A 26387-nucleotide genomic window follows, 5' to 3' on the forward strand; every position below is an offset into this window, starting at 1 on the left:
CTAGGATCAGAGTGTGGCACCCCCTGCTCATCTTTCAGATGCTGGATCCCCCTGGAGTTGCCCTCACGTTTATCGAGCCATGCCAGCATTTTCCCTGCTTTGTCCCCCACTTCGTAAATCCTATTCTGAGTGTCGGCTATGTGTCCCCTAACTACCAGACGCAGGTGATCATTATACAGCTGCTGTTGGAGAGTGAGTGCGTGTAGGGTGGAGGGGGAAGGGTGTAGCTCGTGAGCCGCGGACCGTTCCTGTAATGTCACTCCAGATCGGCCAGCTCCTGTGACTGCTGCCTCTTGTGCCCGGTTATGGTGTTAATGGCTTGGCCCCGTAGAACCGCTTTATAGGCCTCCCAAAGTGTTGCTAGGGAGCGCAATGAGTGTGTATTTTCAAGGAAGTTTTGTTTCGTGGCGTGTTTGAGGGCTTTGCGAACCTGTGGAACCTTAAAATATGATGCGTGCATGGGGTAAATGCGTTTACGTGCTCTCGTCTGTAGGGAAAGTGTCAGTGTGAGCGGTGAATGGTCTGAAATACCTCGGGGGTGAATCACCAGGGTATCTACATGACAGAGGCCATCCCCCAGCGACAGGAAATAATCAATACGGGACAGGCTGCCATGCACTGCGGAGTGAAAGGTGTATTGCTGCATGCCCGGGTGCAAGTGCCTCCAGATGTCCGTCAGGCCCATGGCCGTGGTAAATCGTCGAAAATACGTTTCCCCTCCTGTCGGGGTCGGTGTGGGGTGTTTATCTAGTTGTGTGTCCATGACAGCGTTGAAGTCCCCCCCTAGAATGATCTCACCCTCGGGGAGAGTTAGAAGGAAGTCCCCTAGTCTTGGGAGGTGGACCGAATGCAAAGCCGGTGGAATATACACTGACACTAAGTTAAAGAGTTTCCCCTCCCACTGTCCTTGCACGGCCGCAAAGCAGCCCTGGTCGTCAGTTTTAGATGATAGGGGCATGAATCGTGAGTTTTTCTGTACTAGAATGCCGGACCCCCTGGAGCCGGACGTGAAACCAGAGTGGGCCCACATTTTGTAACCACGTCTATTCAAGGCCTTCGTAGCCCCCCCTACCAAGTGTGTTTCTTGCAGCAGTGCCACAGTAGGTCGCAGTAGCTTAATAGCAGTTAGAACCAACCCCCGCTTAACCTTGTCCCCCAAACCTCTCACATTCCAGGACATCAAGGTCAGAGGTGGGCATTGTGCGTCGGAGGGAGTCACCCCCCCTGTCGGCACTGAATTGTTAGCCATTGGTGATTATGAGGTACGTGCTGTATTGCCCAAGGGATGTAACCAGTCTATCGGCTGCGTCGTCGCGCAGCGAGGCGTTCAGAGGCATCATGGGGGCATAATATCACAGTCCGTCCCCAGCAATGTGCCTTGATTCCCATAAGAAACGAAACATCGTCCTAGACCATTGGCGTGCATTCCAAACAAACATTTCAAAACAAACCCCCCTCCCTGCCCCCCTGCTTAACGGACTTCCAACTGCCCGCCACCCCAACTGAGCAGAGTGCTTTACCCATCCCAAAACCAGAATACTTGCGTGTAGGGGGGAGAGCGTCTCCCCGGGTTGGCGGCTCCCCTGTAGGCTCTCGGGGTTGCCATGCCAGAGTCAACGTGCAGCTATGAAAACAACAAGTCAGTTCGGCGATCGGCGATCGTGTGAATTACAGAGTCCGTAGCTGGAATCATTCCTCTCCGCCTCCCCCTTCAAATCCATGGGAGGGCGAGCGTTCTGCACCTTCCACTCGGCCAGATGCTTGCGAACCATTCCTGCTGCCTCCCCTGCGATCTTGATCTGGCCGATGTGTCCTGCGCTGTCGTCCAACGGTGTGCCAGCCCTCCAGCCAGTCCCGGGCCGTGTCCGGGGAATCGAAAAACCACACTTTTTTTTCCGCTACCACCCGTAGCTTAGCCGGGAATACCATTGAGTACGGCAGTTCTTTCTCTCTCAAGGTTTTTTTGACTTCCAGAAATGTTCTCCTCTTTCTAGACACCTCCGCTGTATAGTCCGGGAAGAAGGCAATTTTCGAGTTTTGAATTTGGATGGCCGGCGCCACTCTTGCGGCCTGCAAAATGGCGTCCCGATCCCGGAAATTTAAAAGTCTAGCCAGTATCGGCCGTGGTGCGCCTCCCGTCCTGGGTTTTCCCCCCGGAACGCGGTGGGCCCTTTCGACCGAGAAGAAATTGGATAGGCCTTTGGGTTGGAGTCAATTTTTCACCAAGTCTTCCACATACAGGTCCAGCGCCCCTGTGTCTTCCGATTCCGGCACACCTAAAATGCGGACATTATTGCGCCGTGAGCGATTTTCCTGGTCGTCCAGCTTGTCCCTGAGCAGTTTATTATCAGTTTGTAAGCGCTCCACTGCCGTCTGTAGTTCGGACACATCCTCGACCAGTGATTTAGTGACCACTTCGACCTGTTTGACCCTCTCAATCATTTTCTGGGGATCCGCCCTGATCAAGGTGACTTCAGTCGCCGTGGCCCCCACAGTCTCTTGTACCTGCGTCAACGCCGCCAGGACATCATCCAGCGTGGCCTTTCTCGCCACCTCGGCCTCCGCCACTTTTCCGACGGGTTTGCGTTGGTCCTGGGGGGGCGAGTGTCTCTCGTACGCAAATTTGTCTAATTTGGCCTGGGTCGATGTGTTTTTGGGGCCCCTGTTCGACATGGCGCAGTTATCGTTGGGGCGGCCAAGCGGCCTTCCTGGTCGTCTTCGCTGGGCAATGGCGGTGTTGAGTCCAACGTGCGCGGCGCCGTCTGCGCCTCCGACAGGATTGTGCACTCCCGGGGAGTGTCAACAGGCGACGGCAAGGTGTGCACGTGAGCTCGGGTCGCCGAGGGGAGTTTCGTGGTTCTTCGGAGTGACGCAGTTGATGAGCCGACACTTCCTGTCCCTCGGCCCCGGCTTCAGGTCGCTTCCGGCCGGGTCTGCTTGAACTGTGACTCCGCGGCCTCGCGGTCGAGGGTAGGCCCGGCTCCTCCTCCGTCTCCGGCCAGCGGGAGTGTGCTTATTCGATCCGCCGCCGCGCCCAAAAGTTCTGTAGCCGCTCGCTGCACGGACTCCGGGTCCGGTCCACCCTTTGTAGCCGGTGTAGATCAGGATAATTGTACGGATTGTTGCGGAAAGCCACCTCTACCTGGGAGCCTCTCTAAGCTGCGGCCGCCATCGTTGGCTGCTAGCCACGCCCCCCCAGCTTGTTGGTTCTTTGAAGGAAGTTTTGCAGGACAGGTTCCAGCTCCGCAAGCTGCATTGGGTGACCTTAAGCAAATCACGACTTATCCCCTCCTCCTGCCTATATTGAAAAGAACACTCCTTGTTTTTTCCTAACATTCTCCTTACTCTTCTGTTCCATAAAACCATTTGACTACTAAATGTAACCAATCTTTTATTCTTCCTTTGGGTTCATATTTTGTGCAGCGCTTTGAATTAGTTTTATTACTATGTAGCGCTTTGCAAGTACGTCAGATACATAAATAGAAGTGTGATAAGATGCAAAACGTATGCTAAGCACATGAACTTTGACAAGGGGCAGTTTGCTGTAATATGTACATTTATTTATTTGTGAGCAGTGTGACGTTCTCTCATATTTCGGAGGGGTGGGGTGTTAATGCATAGCAAACAGGCGTAGTAACTGAGTTTATAAATGTCTCTTGCTTGCTCACAACTTCTCCCCTCGCTCTGTGCCACAGCCCTGTCTGCACCCGCGGACTCACCCTCCGTGTCTCTCTCACACACACACCCTGGCAAACTTAGAGAGAGAGCACGCGCAGAGGTCTGTGCAAGCCGGAACCCCTCCTTGCACACAAAAGATATGCAGCACGAGCACCCAGTGTATACCCGCAGAGGGATGTGTCAGCCGGAGCCCATTCCCGGCAGCTGTGATTAGAAGGGTTGCTGTGTGTCTCTTGGAGTGACACCGGCTGTCACTGGACAGTGGGCACCTGGAAACTTACTAGTGCAACCTACGCCATAGAAGTGTCGCTGCACCTTCACTCTTTCACTAACTTACTTGAGTTGGGGTAGTTGTGAGTGTCTGTGTCCAAACAGATGTCTGTGTGCAGATGAGTGTGTGTTTCTTTCGGAAACTGTGATTCTCAGTGACTGTGCACATGTGCTTTTGTCTAGGTTCCAGCGTTGAGGGTTTTTTATCTATGTGTGTTTTGCGGTGCATGACTGTCAGATTGTAGGAGTGTAGATATGATTGTGCGTGGATGCTGGTTTGGAAGTGGCACAGATGTGCTTGAGTGCCTGAGTGAACGTGTTGATGTACGCATGTGTGTGTCTGATAATCCGTGTGAGCGTGTCTGTGTCCGTATACAGAAGTGTTTGTGTGCGTGTTTCAGTACGCTGGTGTGTTTGTGTGCGTTTTTCTGTGTGTGTCTGTGTCCTTATACGGGCGCCTTGCGGTGCTCCACGCGCCTCACTACCTAGCATGTTATCCGGGGGCACAACAACAAAACTCTTAAAGTCCACCTGCTAAAGTGATCTCGATCTGTGCATAACAGTGAGTTATGCCTCCTTTTATTCCCATTTCTCGTATTTGGCAGGGGTGCTGTTGTATTAAAAAAAATAATTTAGTGGGTTGTGGGGGTTCTTGTTAACGCATCCCTCCTTGCTCCAGTATGGAGTCTGCTGAGCCAGTCTAATATTACAATGGTTTAGCAATCGACCAACCTCGCCAGAAGGATGATATGCAGGCTAGGGTTTCATGTAACACAAAGCATTCTGGTACTTTTAGTGCCCTAAAGAGTCTACCCCGAATGTGCGTATGCGTTCAACTACCCCCCCCCCCATAAAAAACGAATGGACACATACTTGAGACTTTAAACCAGCGTTCACTGGACCTTGCCAACCTGTTAAGTGTTGTGCTCTATCTACTGCAGCAAATGTGTATTATAGAAACGGAAAAAAGTTACCTTAATATAGTAGCCCAGTTGCTCAGAAACCGTACGCCTGAAAGTAACAAATTAAGAATGCTTACACCCGTCCCCCTCACCGCTCAGCCTTTCAAGTAGATATGGTCCACAAAATGCCATCCCAGATGGGCCAGCAACGTCAATGGTTATGCCAGTGAACATTGGTGTAAACAAAGGCATAATGTAAGTGAGAGTCAGGCCAGATTAAAACCACAGAATCCATGGTCTGTGGCAGGGGCTAACCCGGGAGGGTGGTAGGATTCCTGAGCCCCCAATCCCGCAGTGGCACACGGGGGGCTTTTGTACTAATTGCAGTGTTTAATCTGGAAGTGCATGAGCGCAAATGTCGGGGAGCAACAGTGTAAGAACAAGGGCTTGAAAAACTTGGATATTATCGAATAGTAATGTTTTGCAGAATACATGTAGCCTTTCATTCGCATGCGCATCACGCTCGACCTATTATGGAGATTATATAAAATTAGGAGTTTTAAAAATAGGAGTAGGATACTTGAACGGCAAGTACATTTCTTAGCTTGTAGGTAATCATTTTTCTGTAGTACTACATACTATCCTTCCTAAGCGTTATAAAGAACAGGTAGTATTCCTACCCTATGTTATTTACTGCTCTCTGAATGATGGTTAAATCGGCCTTGCTTGCTGAGGTTTACTCTTGCCCTGCACCTCTCTGAAGCAAGCGCTTAACGGACTGAGCTATCCTTACAGATATCCCATTACTAAGATGGGAACTCAAAAGCTTCTGGTTTCAGAGTAGAATTGATGTTGAACATGCTCAAACATACTCACAGGTTTGATTTTGATGTATTGCTGAGGCCAACACAGCTTGTGATAAGTACTTGAGCTCTATGGTTAGGCTTATGGGTGACCAGCATGAATCGATTGTAATCCCGATTTGTCCACTTGTTGTGCCCTTCTGCCCTCTGTTAGACTCGTTTTTCCCTTGTTTTTCTGCCCTTCTGCCCTCTGTTACTCGTTTTTTGTGCCTTTCTGCCCTCTGCACCACCACATTATCACTCAGCGCCACCACATTATCACTCAGCGCCACCACATTATCACTCAGCGCCACCACATTATCACTCAGCGTCACCACATTATCACTAAGCACCACCCAGAAGCACCACTCAGAAGCACCACTCAGAAGCACCACTCAGAAGCACCACTCAGAAGCACCACTCAGAAGCACCACTCAGAAGCACCACTCAGAAGCACCACTCAGAAGCACCACTCAGAAGCACCACTCAGAAGCACCACTTAGCGCAACCCCAAGTTATAGGTGTCACATTTGCGAAAGTTATAACTATTGGCATTGTAAATGACAAAGCTATTAATTTAGCCATTTTCAAAACCAACACATAAATAAATAAATTGTCATTTACAAGACCAATAGCTCTAACTTTCCTAATGCGAGGCCTATTGCATTGCAAATGCTTGTTTGGGTATTAGGAAGTAGAGTGAGTATACCCCTGCTTCTTGATGTTGCAATGGAACTAACTATTACAACTTTTTGCAGCAATGAGAGAACCTCTTGTTGGAGCAGCGTTAGAAGTTCTGTGGACATTGGACGCTGTCTGGGTGGTATATTTGGAGAGGTAGCTGTAAGCTCTAGGCAGTAACTATTCTGGAAAATCTGTCTTACTCACTTGTCTGTTGTGATGGAATTCCAGACAGGTAGGAACTGTGTTAATCTCCCCCCAAAGGAGTGGTATGCTGTTGGGTGAAGCTGAAGGAAATCACTGATTAGTGGTGGAAGAGGCTCGATTGTTGTTATTACCTCGACCTCTTCCCTTATTGTTATTACCTCTGTAGCTTCTTCTAAAATATCCTTAGGCTATCTGGTTTTAGGTTTATACCTATAATAACTGATAAAACCCCACCGAAAGGAAAATAGCCATCACCTGTGTAAACATATAAACACTGAAAAAACACCTTAGCAACCACAAACTAAGTGCCATTCAAACAAAGGAAAAGATGAGTGAAAGAAATTTTTATTTCTTCCTGAAGGGGCCGATACAATGTAACTTTGTTATGCAAGGTAGCATCAAGAAAGACTGGGCTAACATTATTCTGCTTTAGTTTTGTTACTGAGAGATGTCACAAAAACATTGTCTATTCTTCCTTCTGCTTTTTTCAGTTTTGTGGTCTTTGGTCTAAAGAGGCAGTCGTTAGAAGCATGTTTTAGTTATTATTCAGTTATTTTATAAACCATTGAGAATTGAGAAATATCAAAATCGTATTAGATATTTTGGCAACATTTGATTTCACTGATAGGTAAAATGGCTGGTTTTATAAGAATATTTCTTAATATGTACCATCACATTTACCCAGAGACAGAGAATGGGTGAAATCGTTTGATACATCAGCACCCTTTCCTAGTGAGTCAGTATTGATTGTAAGTGAATTGTCTAACACCCCAAGCTTTAAACATTCAATGCAAGATGTAGTGACAGGTATATGTGAAAAGTATACTGTCATCTCGCTCCTTCCTTTCCCGGCCAAAGTCATCGAGAAAGCTGTCAACAACCAGCTTGCCGCCTTTCTCGAAAGCAACAAATCCCTCGACCCATCACAGTCCGGATTCCGAGCCAAACACAGTACTGAGACCGCACTCATCGCAGCAACAGATGACATTCGAACCCTACTTAATAATGGAGAAACAGTCGCCCTCATCCTTCTTGACCTCTCCGCAGCCTTCGACACAGTCTGCCATAGCACCCTATTACAGCGCCTCAGTGACATCGGAATCCAAGGAAAAGCTCTGGAATGGATCACCTCTTTCCTCACCGGAAGAACTCAGAGAGTCCGACTCCCTCCATTCAAATCAGAGGCCTCTGAAGTCATCTGCGGCGTGCCGCAAGGATCATCACTCAGCCCCACCCTCTTCAACGTATACATGAGCCCCCTCGCAGCCATCGTTCGCCAACACAATCTCAACATCATCTCCTACGCTGACGACACCCAACTGATCCTCTCACTCACCAAGAACCCCAACACCGCCAAAAACAACTTACACGAAGGAATGAAAGAAGTAGCCGAGTGGATGAAGCACAGCCGTCTGAAACTGAACTCAGACAAAACAGAAGTCCTAATCTTAGGCACATCCCCCTCCGCCTGGGACGACTCTTGGTGGCCAGAGGCCCTTGGAAAAGCTCCCACCCCGACGGACCACGCACAAAACCTGGGCGTCATCCTGGACTCCTCACTCTCAATGACCAGACAAGTCAACTCTGTCTCATCATCCTGCTTCAACATTCTTCGCATGCTCAAAAAAACTTTTCGCTGGATCCCCACCGAAACTAGAAAAACGGTCACTCACGCACTTGTCACGAGTCGCCTGGACTACGGAAACACCCTATACGCCGGTACCACCGCAAAACTCCAGAAAAAACTCCAACGCATCCAGAACGCCTCAGCCAGGCTCATACTTGATATCCCGCATAAAGAACACATCTCTGATCACCTGAAAAACCTCCACTGGCTCCCCGTAAATAAGAGAATTACCTTCCGCCTATTAACCCACGCACACAAAGCACTGTACGAACTGGGACCCGAATGCCTCAACACACGCTTGTCCTTCTACACCCCATCCCGTAATCTACGATCCTCCAACCAAGCGTTGGCCACTGTTCCCCGCATCAACAAAGCCACCATGGGAGGTAGATCCTTCTCCTACCTGGCAGCCAAGACCTGGAACTCTCTCCCCACTCACCTTCGGCTTACTCAGAACCACCTAGCATTCAGAAAGCAACTTAAAACTTGGATATTCGACAAGTAATTTCCCCCCCGCCTTCCTCAAGCGCCTTGAGACCCTATGGGTATGTAGCGCGCTATATAAATCCCTGACTTGACTTGACCAAGCATCTGAAATAGTAGTAAAAACATGACAGCAGACGTTTGGTAAACATGGAACACAGTGTCACTTGGAATGCTGCTGAAAAAAGTTCCTACCAAGTTCCCAAAAAATTGAAGTGATACTGTTTGTATTTGCAGTAATTCAGCTACGTATGTGAAAAAGTGTATGATAGTCTGTCAAAATTGATACCTGAGCTGAAGTGCTTCCCTGTAAGAGATTCTTTTAACTTGCTAGATGATATGCTGAAAGCATCTTTACAATCTTCAGAGGTAATGAAGAATGCTATTGACTTTGTAGCCCATTCTGGTGCACTAAAAATTGATTTGGACTTCATATACCCTTTGCACAAGCTATCTATACACATGCACTATCAGTGCATAAAGCAAGCAATAATTAAATTTCAATTCAATTAAAATTCCATAAACACCTGAAAAACACTTTCTGTTGTTTTTAATGTCGCGAAAATGTGTAACCACTGTTTTTTTAAGGTATTGAAAAAACTGAAAAAACCCCACCAATATTGACCAAAAATAGAAACTGAAATCAGGAAAGCCTAAATATCCTCTATTGGAGGATGTTTGCGTATTGTTTTTAAAGGAAGTTCAATTGTCTGCTCCAGTTTCTTTGGAGCTTCCTCTGTAAAAGAAGCGGCGAAAGGAGCCTCTTGGTTTAGTGGACTGCAGAGCTCCCATAGATTTTGCAGTATCAGTGTCTTTTTTCATTTTCTCAAGTGCTACGTCTACCTCTGGACCAAACAAATGTTGTTGGTTGAATGGTTGATTTAAGATAGTTGTTTGCGCCTCTTGCTTAAACCCTGAAATGCGTAGCCACTAATGGCTTCTAAGGAGGACACTAGTGTTTACTTCTCTATGAAAACAAGTTACTTACCTGTAACTTTAGTTCTCCAGTATTGGAATCTTTCATAGATTCACATGCCTGAATCATTCCCCGTCGTCGAGACGGGAGTCTCTGGTATATAAAAAAGCAGTACTTAGTAGTATAGCAAACTGAAAAGAGGCCTAGGCCCATTTCCCTTTTGCAACCCATAGCCTTTGTTATGTAAAAAAGGCCCAAATCTTTCCCTGAACCAATCAGAGCTCCTCACCCTCTAGAACCCTCCTGAGAGAACCTTCTGCCACTCAGATTTTTCGCGCACTTGTGCAAAGAACACAGTTCCTGTGCTAAATCCGAGGTGAGCCTCTCAGGGGAGTAGGGTGGGTGCATGTGAATCTATGAAAGATTCCAATACTGGAGAACTAAAGTTACAGGTAAGTAACTTGTTTTCTTACTCGAGTATTGGAACTTTCATAGATTCACATGCCTGAATCAGAATAGCGAGCAGAGAAAAAAAACAAAGCACATTTTCCTGATACATTACATAATCATGCAATGCCATTAGAAATGAAGCCTAATATTCTATACATATATCCACACTTATATAAAACGTGACTTTGTAAATCAGAGAAATTATGGATGGAGGGATGCAAGAAAGGCTCACCGTTACTGGATGATATTCCGCAGTACCGCCTCTCCCACCGCCGCATCAGATTCTGCGGCTGCCTCCAAGCAGTAGTGCCTGGTGAAGGTGTGCGTAGATGCCCAGGTTGCTGCTCTGCAGATATCATGGATTGACACTCCTCCAAACAGTGCAGTGGATGTGGCCACCGCCCTCGTGGAATGTGCACGGACTCGTGCATTCAAAGGCTTTCCAGCAGCTTGATGACAGTAGACAATTGCACTGGAAATGCATCTGGCAATTCCCCTCTTTGACAGTGGGAAACCTTTCCTGGGTGCGCTGAAGGCGACAAATAACTGAGAAGACTTGCGAAATGCCTTCGTTTCTTTCAAGTAAAATTTCATACATCCCTGAACGTCCAGCGAGTGCAATACTCTATCTGCCGCTGTCGATGAATGAGGAAAGAAAAGTTTCAACAACAATGGTTCGTTCAAATGAAAATCAGTTGGCACCTTCGAAATGAACTTCGGGTTTGTCCTGGGAATCATTCTATCCTCCTGGAACTGCAAGAAAGGCTCCTGAATCGTGAGCGCTTATAGTTCACCTACTCTTCTCGCTGAAGTCAATGCAATGAGAAGAGCCACTTTCCAGGACAAGAACTTCAGGTCTGCCCTGTGTATAGGTTCAAATGGTGGCTTCATCAATTGAGAGAGTACAATATTCAGATTCCATAATGGTGGTGGAGGCTTTACTGGTGGAAAGACTCTGAATATTCCTTTCATAAATTGTTTGATAATCCTTGAGGACCATAAAGATGGGCCTGACTATGATCTCCTGTAGCGGGATAACGCAGCCAAATGCACCTTGATTGAGGCGTGTGCTAATCCTGACTTTGCTAACAGCAGAATGTAAGGTATAATTTGATGAGGTGCAGCAGTAAGAGGGTGAACATCATGTCTCTTACGCAACAGACAAAACCTCTTCCATTTCATCCTGTAGGTTTTGTTGGTACTCTCCGCTCTGGCCTTGGACAGGATCTCCCTACATTCGTGTGAGATGTTCAGATGGCTAAACTCACAGTGTTCAGGAGAAAGGCTGCTAATCGCAAGGATTTCGGGTCCGGATAGTGCACCTGCCCCTTGGACATTGTCAGAAGCGATGGAATTAGGCGCAACCGAATTAGACGGTCCTCCGACAGCAGCAGTAGTTCCGTGAACCAGTGTTGTCTGGGCCACCACGGGGCTACTAGGATCAGCCTGCACTGCTCTTTCTTGATCTTCACCAGTACGCGGGGAGAAGAGGAATTGGAGGAAAACCGTAGGCAAAGATGCTGGACCATGCCATGGAAAACGCATTCCCCCAAGATCCCTTCTGGGGAAGCCAGCTTGCGAAGTACTGGCATTTTCTGTTTTCCATTGTAGCAAATAGGTCCACTATCGGTGTTCCCCATCTTCGAAAGACGCTGTTCAGGATCCCCTGGTCTAGCTCCCATTCGTGGCAGGATGATTTTAGCCTGCTGAGAGTATCCGTCTTGATGTTCTGATCCCCTGGGAGGTGTTCTGCTGCCAATGATATTCCTTGCTGAAGAGCCCATTTCCATATCTCCTGGGCTTCCTGAGACAGGGAGAGAGATCTCGTCCCCCCTTGCTTGTTTTCATAATGCATCTCCGTGGTGATGTCTGTTCTTACCAACACGGCAAACCTTTTATCCTTGGCAGAAAAGCCTGTAATGCCAAGCGGATCGCTCTGAGCTCCAGCAGATTTATATGTAATTGCTGCTCCTGTGCCTTCCAACGACCGCTTACTTGAAGGTCCTGAAGGAAAGCTCCCCATCCTTCTAACGACGCATCCGTCATTACCACTAGTGGAGCCGCTCTTACCAGAAACGTCAGTCCTTGAGACACATTTGCTTTCTGTGTTCACCACTTTGCTGCCTGTAGCATCACTGGTGTCACCCTTATTGTATCGTCGAAGGATCCCTCCGCCTGACGCCATTGTAGATCGATCTGTTCCTGCCATGGTCTCATCCTTAGCCTGCAGTAAGGCACCAGGGGAATACAAGAGGACATCGTGCCCAGCAAGGATTTGTACCTGCGGACTGAAAGAGACTTTCTTTTTACAAAGTCGTGGAAGAGGGACACAATCCTCAGTTGTCTTTCCTCTGAGGGAAACGCTTTGTTGCATTCCGTGTCCAATATTGCCCCCAAAAATGTGATTAGTTTTGTTAGGTGGAGGTTTGACTTTCCCTGGTGAAGAGTCAATCCTAGATCGGCGAATTACTCTATGCAGGCCTGCGTCGACGCTCTGGCCTGCACCTTTGATGGTGCTTTGACTAACCAGTCGTCGAGGTAAGGAAATATTTGATGTTTTTGCTTCCTCAACACAGCCATCACTGGAGCCAGACATTTCTAGAAAACTCTTGCCGCTGACTTCAAGCCGAATTACAGTACCCTGAATTGGTAATGTCTTTCGGCTACCTAGAACCGAAGGTACTGTCTGTGTGCAGGATGTATCGGCAAGTGGAAATACGCGTCTTGTAGATCCAATGTGGTCATATGATCCCCTGGGTTTAATAACGGAAGGATGTCCTGCAGAGATACCATCGTGAAAGATTGTTTCTTGATAGGTGTTTAAGGATCCGAGATCAAGAATGGGGCGCCACTGGAACCTGTTTTTCTTGATAAGAAAAAACCGGTACCGGTTCTATTGCTCCCTTTCGGGGCATTGTCCGAATCTCCTGCCGGAGTTGATGCAGATGGTTGGCTCTCTGGTGCATCGGTGGCGTACAAGGGGGCGCTTGAAAAAATTCTAGGGTGTGACCGAATTGAACTATTTTGAGGACCCATTGGTCCGTTGTTATTTTCCACCAATTGTGAAGATAGTGGGCAATCTTTCCACCCAGGGGAGCATCGGACAGAGCCGGAAGATGGAGGTTGTCATTGTCGACGGGTGTTGTCCTTTCCCCGACCACCCCGTCCTCTTGGAGTTGATTTTGTACATCCTCCTGATTGACGCTGGTTGTATTGCTGACGGTAAGGCTGCGATGAGGACTGATAAGAGGAAGAATATCTCCCCTTTTGGTATCCTCCTCTATACGAGGACTGTCCTCTACCCCTGGAGCCACGAAAAGGGGGTTTCCTGTATTGCAGTGTTCCCAGAGCCTTTGCCGTAATAGTATCCTTCTTGATACTCTCCAGAGTATCAACAATATGTTTCCCAAATAATTCTTCCCCAGTGAAAGGGAGGTCTAAAATCTTGTTTTGTACCTCCGGCTTAAATGCTGTTGCTCACAGCCATCCTTGCCTGCACAGGACCGCAGCTCCTCCCAATGATCTAAATGCCGTGGTAGCTATATCCATAGCGCAGCCTATGACTTCAGCCGAAGTCCTCTCTCCCTCCATGAGAAATTTCTTCGCCTTCTGCTTCTCTGGATCCGGCACCAGGTTAACATATGAAGACAGGTCACACCACATCTGCCTGTCATACCTTCCCAAGATAGCGAGGGCATTAGCAGCTCTCACAAGCAGAGTTGACATTAATGAAAACCGTTTTCCCGCGTTATCCAACCTTCTGCCCTCTTTGTCTGGAGGTGCTGCAATCGGAGCAGATGGGTTTCCTTGATTTCTGTTGTGCCGCCTGAGTGATAACAGAATCCGGTTTGGGATGTCCCAAACGGCAAGATGGAGCATCCACTGGTGCCTTATACTTCTCCAGTCTGGCCAGAACTGGTGTTACCGTTGCTGGCGTCTCCATGACCTTTAATCCTTCCTTCCAAATATGAGAAACTATAGGCAGGGATCGTACGGATTTCCGATAGAAGTCCTTGAAATCATATAGAAAACATTCCATTTTCTCTTCTGTCGTGGTCAGTGCAAATCTCTTAGTGGCTCTTTCCATCAAATTAGGAAATCCACCAATGTCCTCCGGTGGAGAATCTACTGGTCTCTGTGGAGGAGTTGAAGGTGATGGGGCAATATAGTCATGCCATTCTGCACTTGTGTCCGCAATCTCCCCATCCTCATGATCCTCATTCAAGGTATTGTGGTGGGTCGTCGGCGGTGGGGACCTAGCAGTAGGTTCCGGTACAATCTCTCTCCTACGAATCAGCGTCCCTGGAACCGATCGTGGAGCAGCCTCAAGGATCTGTTGAGCGACTGGAGTCGCTGGGTATCTCTTCCTATAATCCTCCAACATTCCCTGGAGATCCTTCAACAAAGAGGATGGCACACTTGTCATCTCCTCCCGTTGCTGTTGACTATATCGGTGCTGTTCCTGGGGTTCTTCTTGATAACCCCCATATTCTTCCTCAGAATCGTCTTCTTGGTACTTGACCTGTAATTGCGAAGGGCTACTGGCAATTCCATACTCATCATCTTCCGAATCTTCCTCCTCCAGTAGGTGAGATGGCAACAATGGGGAGACCTTGCTTGGAGATGTAACCTCCGGTGTTATAGGTTTTTTCCAAGGCACCAACCTTTTTTCTAGTGTTTTTTCCCTCGTCGACGAGCCAGTCGACGAGATTCCCATCGCCGTCGACCAAGTCATCGTCGTCGACGCCACCGTCTACGCTATCCTAGTCGTCGTCCTCGTCGACGCTGTCGTCTACACTGCCGTCGACGACACAGTCCTCGTCAACGCTGCCGTCGTCGACGCCGCCGTTGACACGGTCGTCGACGTCCTCGTCGACAGTGAAACAGTCGACTATATCGCCGTCGACTGAAATCGTCAACGCTGTTTTCTCACCAGCCTTATCATTATCCTTTTTCGTTGACGGCTGAGGTGTTTTTGTCGTCGTCGATGGTCCCTTTTTTGTTGACGGTCCCGTCGAATGAGCTGAAACAGCACCCTTCTCCTCAGAATGCGTAGAAGAAGACCGTTTGATGGTAATCTTGATCTTCTGAGGTGACTGTGGTGGATCTGAGGTGGATTTTGCTCCTTTCACCTCACCAGCAGAACCCTTCTTCCCCTTAGATGAGACTGAAGGGGATTTTGAGGGGCTGCGCCCTGAAGACCCTGGGGTGGTCTTTTTTGGGGCCTTCTCAGGTCTTTCCCCTGAGGAATGTGTGAGGAGATCTACTTCTCTTCTAAGATCTTAGACGCCACAGATTCCTCCTTACTCTCACGAGAGGATTTCCTTCCTGGCTTTGACCTTCTGGAGCCAGATCAGTAGCCTTCCCCCATGATCCCTCAAGGTTTTATTCGAAAAGGTACGACATACCTTACAATCTGCTGCCCTATGGTCTGGATAAAGACAGTAGATGCAGTCCTTGTGAGGGTCATCTGTATAAAGCCTCTTCTTGGAGCAGGTGGAACAAGCTCTAAATAATCCTTTTTTCTCCTTATCAGACATGGTTGATGTAAAAACCTCAAATCTAAGTCCGAATACTGTAGAAGTAAAGAGTTTGAGCAGAGCTCAAAAGGAGACTCCCTAGCACAACGTGGTTAGAAAAATCTGAGGGGCAGAAGATGATGTTAGGTTGGTCTTTTATAGCGCTCGGCTACTCCAAAGGAGTGTCCCGGCGCTTTAATTAGTGACCAGAAAAGACGGACATCAACAACATAAGAAGGTTCTCTCAGGAGTGTTCTAGAGGGTGAGGAGCTCTGATTGGTTCAGGGAAATGCTTGGGCCTTTTTTTACATAACAAAGGCTATGGGTGGCAAAAGGGAAATGGGCCTAGGCCTCTTTTCAGTTTGCTATACTACTAAGCACTGCTTTTTTATATACCGGAGACTCCCGTCTCGACGACGGGGAATGATTCAGGCATGTGAATCTATGAAAGTTCCAATACTGGAGTAAATGCAGTGTCTGCTACATCACAAGCGCACTTGATTGAGGAATTTGAAATAAGCTTACACTATGTATAAGGTCAATTCCCTGTGCCTTATATTGGTCAGGTAGATGTTGTAAAAGGGTTTCTAACTGGTCATAATGAGCCCTGTTGTATCTTGCGAGAAAGGCTTGTGTGTTAGCTATACGCCATGTATTGCTAGCTTGTGCAGCTATCCTTTTGCCTGAAGCATCTATTTTTGATTCCTTATCAGGAGGTGGTGCCTCACCTGATGTCTGCATTTTCTCATTTTCTAGCGTTTGAAACGACTAGGGAATCTAAGGGTAGCTGTCCTTTAATGTAAGCAGGATCCCCAGGAGCAGACCTGTACTTTTTTTCTATTCTTGGGTTTATGATCCTAGCTCGTACAGGATCTTTAAACACTTCTGGGGCATTTATTATTTTATTTAACGATTTGTAGAGCGCCTGGTGACCCGGAGGCATCCCCGCGCTGTAAGGACTTGTGGTGACCAAGGGAGGGAAGAGGTCCTATTTGGGGAAGAGGAAAGTTTTCAGTTTTTTGCGGAAGCGAAGGTGGCAGGGTTCCAGCCGCAGGCACCGGGGGAGCGAGTTCCATCCTGAGGACGCTTTTACTGCGAAGCGTCGACCGCCAGTGCGCACCTTCCTGAATCTAGGGACATTGGTCAAACGCTCATTGTCCAAGCGCAGGAGTCTGGGAGCCTTGTATGGGGTGACCATGTCTCGCAAGATCGAAGGGCCTAGACCGTTGAGAAGTTTGTGGGCGGTACACAGAGCCTTAAATTCCATCCTCTGTCACACTGGAAGCCAGAGTAGGGCCTTCAGCGCTGGTCTGGCAGAGGACCTGGAGGGGAGACTCATAAGGAGCCGGGCAGCCGCATTTTGGGTGCGCTGGAGTTGTGCCAGGGTAGATTCAGGGGCTCCTAGATAAACAGCGTTGCTATAGTCTAGACGAGCAAGTATCAAACCTTGAACCAAGAGTTTCCTTGATAGGGGAGGGAGTAGTGGGAGGATCTTACGGATGGAACGCATGAGTCCGAAGCAGGTTCCTGCTGTTTTGGCTGCCTGGGTCTTCATGGACAGATCAGGTTCAAGCCAGACTCCCAAGGTCTTGATTTCCTTCTTCGGGGTGGGCACCTCGCCAAAAACATCGGGCCAGACCGATGGAGGGATAGTAGCCCATTTCTTGCCCATGAGCATGACTTCGGTTTTAGATCCGTTGAGCTGAAGTGATGACTCGCACATCCAGCCACTGACCCTCCTGAATCCAATATGCACCTTGCCTCCTCGATGACTGCGAGGAGGGCGGTGTCTGTGCCGTGGCCGGGACGAAACCCAGTTTGGGACCGACGCAGAAGGTTGTTGGATTCGAGGAACTGGGACAGTTGGACATTGACCAGTTTCTCGGCCATTTTGCTAATGCCCGGGAGAAGAGAGATCGGCCTGTAGTTTGCCAGATCGGTGGGGTCCAGTTGAGGTTTTTTTAGAAGAGCTTTGACTACTGCACCCTTCCAGCTCGGAGAGACAGAGCCTTGGGCCAGTGAGATGTTGATCAGCTCTGTGATAGGGGACACGATGGCAGGGGCCACTGTTTTCAGGAATCTGATGGGAGCGGGGTCACAGGGGGAGCCGCTTTTCATCCTGGCCAGAGTCTTTCCTACTTCGTCCAGAGATACCGCCCTAAATGCGGTCAGCTGTGGATGTGGGATGTTACCTGTGTGGGTAACAGGTACATCAGTGTCCCTGTGGTTAGGCAGACTGGGAGGTGGGAGTGAGGCTAGTATAAGGGAGATTTTGGAATCAAAATAGGTTGCCAGTTCGTCGCTTCAACCCGGAGGGGACCTGTTGGAAGAGGGGGGTGCTGGTATTTTCAGAAGCTCTTTGGCGATGAGGTAGGACTCTCTCGCCGAATTGGTGGCATTTTTTATTCTAGCATCGTAGTATGAGGCTTTAGTGAGTTTCAGGGTGGATTTATAGGTTCTCACCGACCTGCGGTAGGTGTCCTTGCTGGAGTGGAGCCAGTCCTTTCTCCACAGTCGCTCCGCTTTTTTGCATTCTTTGCGGAGAGCTCTGAGTTCCGGGCTAAACCAAGGGGCTGATCCTGTCTTTCCGTTTTTATCCTCACTGGTTTTTATGGGGAGGATAGAATCAAGGGAGGTGGAGATCCACTCCCTGAACTTTCTGTCCGCTGTGACAGGGTCCTCCGATGGACTGGGGGTCGTAGAGCTCAAGGCTCTGGACCAGTCCTCTGCAGAGAGTCTGGACCATGCCCTGTCCCTGGTGTAGGTGGCGGGCTTGTGGGGCTTCCTGAAAGCTCCTGGCAAGGAGAGAGGAACCAAGAAATGGTCTGTCCACGGGAAGGGAATGGACGCTTTGGCTTGAAGGGTGTGGATATTGGTAAAAACTGGGTCTAGCAGGTGGCCCTTGATGTGAGTGGCTCCGGAGTTGGTCAGTTGGAGGCCATAGGTCGCCAGATCTAGGATCAAATCGGCTGCCCGTGTCTAGGGGGTCGTCAAAATGGATGTTGAGGTCTCCTAGTATAGTGAAGTTGGAAGTAGACTGGGCCAGTGATGATATTGATTCTAGGAGGGCACTAGCGAAGGGGCCAAAGTGGCCGGGGGGGTGATATACTAGGAGGCCTGACAGCGAACTTGTCGGCGCCAGCTGGATGGTAAAAAGACAGCTTTCTGAATCTAAAATGCTTAATGACCCCTTTAATCATGGGTAATATTTGAACATATTATTGAGAGTGTTCAAAAGTGTCTAACAAAAAATCTTCCTCTGCCTCATCTGAGTGCATAGTTACATTATGATAGATGGCAGCCCTATTAAGTAGATGTCCAAACCCAATATTATCTTCAGGAGGAGATGGTTTGGATGGATGTGTGTGTGGGTCAGGGATATCTGGAACATCTTGTGGGTTTGGATATTCCCAGTCTGGTACATCACTAGGGTATGGAAAGGGCTCATCTGGGTCTCCCCCATCCCCTATGTTATACTCATCTTCATTCTGAGGAGGTGTCTGTGGAGGTGAAGATTGAGGTGGAGAATTTTGTGGTGAATGAGCAAGTGAACTTTGAGGTGAAGTTTTAAAAGGAATAGAAGGTGAAAGAGGAGGTACAGGAGAAGAAGGGTGCATAGGTGATGAGGCAGAGTCCTTCTTCTTGACAGGCACTGGAGTTGAAGGTGCTGTATCTATCTCCCTCTTTCTATGTGGCATAGTGGAAACATGTCCTGTTTTTGGATCTATGTATATCCTTTTTTGCAAAGGTTCAGGTCGAAAAAGCTCTTCTTGAGAAATCGCTTTCGAAGCAGATTTCTTCGACTCCGGGCCTGGTTTCTGCTAGTCTTTAGCCTCAGGAGTTGTTGTATAGTCCTTTGGCGTAGGGCGGGCTTTCAAAGCAATGTCTCGGTCTCTACTGGGCCCCGAAGGCGGAATTTTAACCTTAGCCTTTGGTTTAGGTGTTGGGGCAGTCGTACTCACGCGTTGACCTGATGGTATGGAGTCATCGGAGTTGTCTGCCTCAGTTACGATTTGGAGATCATCAGAATCTTCCTCGGGGACACATGGACCTTCGTCGAAGATATCCATTGGTTCTCTGTATGTCACGTCGGCGGGCCCTCGGTTCTCGAATGGTCTTCTTGGGTCGCAAGGACTCACAAGCTGTGCAGCTCGACTCGTCGTGTTCAGGTGATAAACACAGGTTACACACCTCGTGATGGCCGCTGTGTGGAAATTTTGCTCCACACACGGGGCATTTTTTGAATGGTGTCCTTTCCATGAGTTGTAGGCCTCACCACGTGGGTAGGCGAAACGGCCCGCGTCGACGACAGGAATCGAACTGATGAAATTGAGTCTGTGGATATTGATGTTGAAGTTGCTTTTAGAAAGTTTTAGGCATCGAAGTCCTTGGAAAGTAGATTTCGAACCGGAGCGGAAAAGTTGCATTTGAACCCAGTGGCAGAAAAAACAATCTAAGCATGGAGCTGATGCCCATGCGCACTATTGTGCAAGGGAGGAGGCACCTATCTCGTGACTACAAAGACTTCTTCCAAGACGACAACAATATGCAATCATCAGAGCCCAACATCAGGTGGCGTTCTAATGCAGAGTGTAGAATCTGCAGCTCACATGCCTCGAACATAATATTTCCAAAAATATACTTGATTCCATTTCGAAATGGTAAAAAGAAATCACAAAAAAAAAATCACAAAAAAAAAAGGAAGCTCAATCCTATTACTATTCACTTACATTACCTCTTTCTGACTGTCAAGCTAATGATAGGCTCACATATTTAATTAAACCCAGCACCCTTAGGAAACAATCTCCAGGACTTAGACCATACCTGTGCCAGGATATCATTCATTGCCTCACTAGAATCGTCGTCATTCCGACCAAGAATTCGCAGTAACCGAAGTATTCGTACCTGAAACAGTAAACAGATCACTGAAAATTAGTAAAATTTTACACTACTTTGATTCGTATGGTATGCATCTCTTTAAAAGACTCCTGTTATTGTTTTTCCTAACACTTCCCATTAATCATTATTCAATTTCTATTCCACATTGCTGTGAGACTTTCTTCACAATAGCCCTTTTATGTACACATTGCTTGTCAAACAAGTTACTTACCTTCGGTAAAGTCTTGTTTGGTAGGGACAATATCGAGCTACAGATTACTTATCTATGAATTTCCCCAGGCATCAGACTGGATCCGGAAGATTTTTCCTGAGCAGTACCCCTGAGCGCCTGTAAGCGGCATCGGTTGGCTCTGCGTGGCGTAGTCTGCATCCAAAGTAGTGTCCGAGTCACCTACATAGGCCACACCTCGTCGCGCTGTCAGGTGGAGAAGGCGAAGTTAACCATTCTTTTCAGTACCTTTCCATCTTGAAGAAGCGAGGACTCTGCCAATCTGAGCTAGGACTATACCCCCTCCTACAGGAGGGTGACATAATAGAGGGTGTAGTCACCCCAGGTGAGGGGCCCAGTGGCTCTATGGTTACTCCCTTAAAGCACCCCCTAAATCTAGTATTTAGGAGGCTCCCTAAGACCTCGAAGCTAGCTACCTGTGACCTACGAAGGACGAAGACTACGCCATGCAGCTAATCCTGAAGACTACTACTGACTTGGCCCCATCCCTACCGGCCTGTCTCCAGTTTCCAAGATGCTGCGAGACCACGATGCCTGTCCTGCAACCAACAAATTCCAGAAACCAGAGGAATACTGTCTGAACTTTGAAAAAGACCAGAACTCCTGAGGACAGCGTTTTTTTCCCTAAGAAACAAACACAAAAGACTCCACTGCCCTCAGAATCAGCGAGTTCTTCCCACTCTGCACCAGACGGTTCTGGCCCAAATCCAGGTGGACCACCAACCCAGAACAGGCTCCCCAGCAATCCTGTCCAAGTCCAGCATAGGCTGAACACTACTAGACTCCACGTCAAAGCCAGGAGCCTGAATACAAAGGCTCCCCCTGACCGCGACCGGCTTCGGTAAGAAGACTCCGATGTCTAAAGGCACTCCTGCACCTAAAGTCCCTGGACTTTAGTGAGTTCAATTGACCATGCCCCCACGACCACTACATCTCTAATTACTTCTGCTGTCGTTGGTCTCCCTTCTGCAACCTCCGGTGAGATGTTTGCAGCCTGTTTGTTCAAAGCAGTCACCATCGAAAAGCACTGGGCACACAATGATGAGATTGCAACCGGCTGCCCTTGTGCAGCTGGGGGTGTATGTGTGGTGCCACCTTGTGCCCCCTTGTTTGATCAAACTCCCATAGCTTGGCCCCTGCAACTGATTTACCTTCCTGTTACCACTTACTTTGAGCATCCCCGGTCTCCATTGAAATGCATTGGGCCGGAGTTCAGATTCTGACCTCTGCACCCGGCCGCTCCTGTGCCGCTGGTGGTGTAGTTTTGATACTCATCTGATCCTTGCCGCTTGCTGACCTTTCGTCCTGAAGACTGGTATTGTAAGTTGGATACTTACCTGTATAACCACTTTGTTTTCCTCCACAGGATAACATTGAACTGTTCAGAAATTGCACTGTAGACTTTTGAAAGTGAAAAGTATTTTTATTTAAAAACATACTTACCTTATTGCGGTACAAACAAAGTGACTTTTTCTACAAATGGTGTGGATCTCTTTTTGCAGGTCTCGTCTAGCGACACAGTGCGTGTGCTGCTCGCCTTCGCGAGACCTATTGTTGTCGGTTTGGTGGGGGGAAGTGGCACAGGATATGTGTACGCTTTCAAGACAGGACATGTGCACACGTATGTCTAACAGCTTAGCTGAAGACACAGCAGATGTGCACGTACGGCTTAAACAAGATGTGCATGCATATGGCCCTGCTAGGTTGCTTCCTCTCTCCGCATGCAGGACAGAACTTATGGACACGCTCTGCTCCCGCTCTCCGCACGAAGGACAAAACGTATTTCCTCACAAAGATCTCCTCTGCACTTTCAAAAACAGTTTTTACACCCACCAGAATTACCGGGGGCATCGTCCAGCATTTAGAAAAAAAGGGGGCTCTCTCGATGCAGTCTTATTTGATTACAAATCCCACCCTTCTTTCAGAACACTAGGTCGGCAGAGCTGCTCTAGAGCCAGAGAACCAGGTCAGCAGAGCTGCTCTAGAGCCAGAGAACCAGGTCAGCAGAGCTGCTCTAGAGCCTAAGAACCAGGTCAGCAGAGCAGCTCTAGAGCCAGAGAACCAGGTCAGCAGAGCAGCTCTAGCGCCAGAGAACCAGGTCAGCAGAGGTGCTGTAGAGCCAGAGAAACCAGGTAAGCAGAGCTGCTCTAGAGCCACAGAAGCAGGTCAGCAGAGTTGCTCTAGAGCCAAAGAACCAGGTCAACAGAGCCGTTGTAGAGCAGAGAACCAGGTCAGCAAACCTGCTTTAGAGCCAGAGAAACAGGATATTGGGGCTTATTTACAAGCCCCTTGCAACGCGCGGTGTCACTTTTTCCCACACAAAAAGTGAAGCACCGGCGGTGCAAGGGACGTGTAAATAAGCCCCATTGTGCCCATTCGAACGCAATAAAACAGTTACGTGACCTTCACACCATGGAAAAGGTGAAATAAAGCTCCAGTTTCTAAATCTATTGCTCTTTCCACAGTTACTGGTAACTCAAGTCTCCTGCCGGAGGTCTACTACGTTTATTGTAATTTAAAACCTCAGGTATCAAAATGCAAAGTTGTGTGAGCTATTAGCCTTACACTGGCTGAACAACTGCCTCCTACCATAGGACTGTTAAAAGTGTCTACAAATTTAAGATTGTATTTTGGGAAGTAGATGATGCACCTCATGCCTGCAACATAAAACAAGCATTTGCAATGCAATAGGGCTGGCATTACGAAAAGTTTGAGCTATTGGCGTTGCAAATGATGATGTTTGTTAGTTTTTGTTAAAAAATATTCCAGCAGTAGCATACGTAATGAAATAAAATCCACGTAGACCACCAATACCACCACCACTAACACCACCAGTACCACCACCACCACCAGTAACAATACCACCCCAGCTACAACCACCACAAGTACCATAACCACCACTACAATTACTACTCTGTGGTGATAGTAATAATCGTGGTAGTTATGGTACTGGTGGAAAATTACTATTATAAATTACAATACCTGTTAATTTTTCAAAAGGCATTGCCATTTACAATATCAATAGCTTTAAAACTCACAGTTGCGAGACCTATTGCATTGTAAATGCTTGTTAAGTTGGGTGTCAGTTATTGGTCATGTGTGTGCAATAAATGTCTTACACTCCTCTGTGCCAGGCCTAAGACTGCTCGCCCACACTCCCACTAATAGAGCATCTTTGGGTTTGCATTGAGCCCTGTACACTTTAGGGGACTCTCTGACTCTAATCGTAGTATTACCACCAAGTGGCATACCATATAGAGCGCCAACATCCTACACTGCCCTTTCTTTCGAACAACATACCCCCACGAAGAGTTGGTCTCTCGTGCGGAAAGAACACCGCTCTTTTTGGGTCTAGACGGCAGAGTCGGTCCTCTTTTTAAGAAGGATGTGGAGCAGCGTAGAAGGTGGACCGATTCGCCACATGAAATGGTGTCGCCACTCAGCAGGAAAGAGGCCCTAGTGCAAAGCACCACTTTGTCCGGATAGAAGGTGAAGAATGGAAGCTGGAAAGATAAAGCCTGCAGCTCACTCACCCTCCGGGCACATGTAATTGCCACAAGAAAAGCTGTTTTAATGAAGAGCAGCCCGAGGTGACACTGTGAAGAGGCTCAAAAGGGGCCCACATCAGGAATGTGAGGATCAAATTAAGGTCTCATTAAGGCAGAATAAAAGCAGAAGGGGGGGGGGGGGAACATATGTACAAGGCCCATCAAAAATCTATTTAAAATAGGTGAATTAAATAAAGATGGTTGGTCAGGCAGTCGCAAGAAGGCAGACCGGGTGGAAAGATAACCTGCAAAGTGCCCAAAGCAGAGCCCTGCTGGGCAAGGGTAAGAATAAAAAGAAAAATATCTGGAAGGGAAGTAGAAAGTGGGTCAATAGAGGTTTCTGTACAGTATGATACAAATCACTTCCAACAGCAGGCGTGTACCGTCTTGGGTGAGGGACGCCTGGTGCCATTGCAAACTTCAAGAGGAAGGTCGACATCTATCAACTGCCGCTGCTCCATCTCCATGCAAGAAGGTGGAGAGTTGAACGGTACGGGTGAAGGGGACCCTCCCCTGTATCTGCGACAGAATATCTTCCCGAAGGGGCAGCCTAATCAGAGGATCACCATTCATGTTCAGAAGTTGGGGATACCAGACTCTCTATGCCCAGTCACTGTGGCAACCTCTGAGTCAGCCTCACCGTAACCCAGGGCACAGGCTGAAACATCTGTATCATAGCCTGAATATCCTGGACTCACCGCTCGCGAAGATAAGCCTGAAACTCCAATGTGTCCAGAGCAGCTCTGATAAAAGGGAGTGTGAGAAGGAGCCAAATGTGATTTCAGCAAATGTATGGTGAACCTGGCAAATGCAGGAGGTTCACCATAGCCTGGAGTTGGGAGATGACAGCTTGGGACGAGCCCGCCTTCAGCAGCCAGTCATTGGTATAGGGGAAGACTAGCACCCCTAGCCTGCATAGATGAGCTACGATTATCGCCATCACCTTGGTGAACACAGAGGGGCGCTGGAAAGACCAAAAAGGAGCCTGGGGAACTGAAAATGCTTGTGGCCTACTGTAAACCGCAGGTAGCGCCGATAAACAGGCAGGATGGCAATGAGAAAATAAGCATCCTGCAAGTCTAACACTACCATCCAGACTCCTGGGTCCAGGGCAGTCAAGACTTGAGCCAATGTGAGCATCTTAAACTTCTCCTTCAGGAAGTAGTTGAGGGTTCAGAGATCAAAGAACAGGACAAAGACCTTTGTCCTTCTATGGGGACCCAAAAGAAGCCGGAATAGCAACCATAACCTACTTTTGGCATGGGTACCCACTCTATGGCTCCCTGGTTTACAGAACAAATCAGGGAACATAAAATACGGTGTAAAAAACTGGAGAGAATCTGGCGAATGAATTATTGTGATTCAGACAAGCAAATCCTTAATTCTGAGCGAAGACTCTATAAAGAAAGAATCTTGCAAGCAAAAAAGGCTTTCCTTACAAAACAGAAGAAGCTAGCAATACCCCCAAAGAACTATTCCAAACGGTCTCATTTTAGCAAACCCTAAAACTACAGCAATTCCCCCTAGTCTTCCACTCTGTGAAAATTTGGCCACCTTCTTTCGAGAAAAGGTAGAAAACATCTTCTTTTCCCTAGACAGCCTAGTTAAGACACCTCCCTCGAGGGAGGGCCCGGAGCCAGTCAGCTCTTCGGTAATACTTCAACACTTTCAACCCATTACTGAAAAGGAAGTGGTGAGGCGCCTACTAAAAATAAAATCAGGCTCTCCTCATGATCCCTGTCCTACTGCAATAGCCAAACTAGCTCCAGACGTCATTGCAAGTGGACTCACCCCCCTTTTTAATCAGATGTTGGAGAAAGGAGAATACCCATCCAGATGGAAGTGAGCCTCCATCCTGCCCCTGCTAAAAAAAACCAATCTAGACATCACCGAGATGAATAACTATCGACCGATCGCTCGACTTCCCCTCCCCGCCAAAATCATGGAAGGCAGCCTGAATGCACAACTAAGCGCCTTTTTAAAGACAGGGGATCATCTTGACCCTTCCCAACACGGCTTTCGTGTGGAACACAGCACGGAATCCGCCCTGATCAAATCAGTGGAAGACATCAGGCAGGTGATGGATGCAGGAGGCAGAGCGGCCCTTATTCTGCTGGATCTCTCCGCGGCCTTCGA

At 48.1% G+C, this 26387-nt stretch overlaps 1 protein-coding gene across 1 annotated transcript in view; it reads right to left on the reverse strand.

Moving 5' to 3' along the window:
- LOC147665626 (AP-1 complex subunit gamma-1) overlaps positions 1-26387 on the reverse strand; it is a 521863-nt gene that overhangs the window by 84829 nt on the left and 410647 nt on the right. Inside the window, exon 8 of the mRNA XM_086949636.1 lies at positions 20400-20480. Coding sequence (XP_086805762.1) covers positions 20400-20480 — 81 coding nt within the window. The remainder of the gene's footprint in view (positions 1-20399; positions 20481-26387) is intronic.

This window comes from Lissotriton vulgaris, unplaced genomic scaffold (assembly GCF_964263255.1).
Source record: "Lissotriton vulgaris unplaced genomic scaffold, aLisVul1.2 SCAFFOLD_1600, whole genome shotgun sequence".
Taxonomy (NCBI): Eukaryota; Metazoa; Chordata; class Amphibia; order Caudata; family Salamandridae; genus Lissotriton; species Lissotriton vulgaris.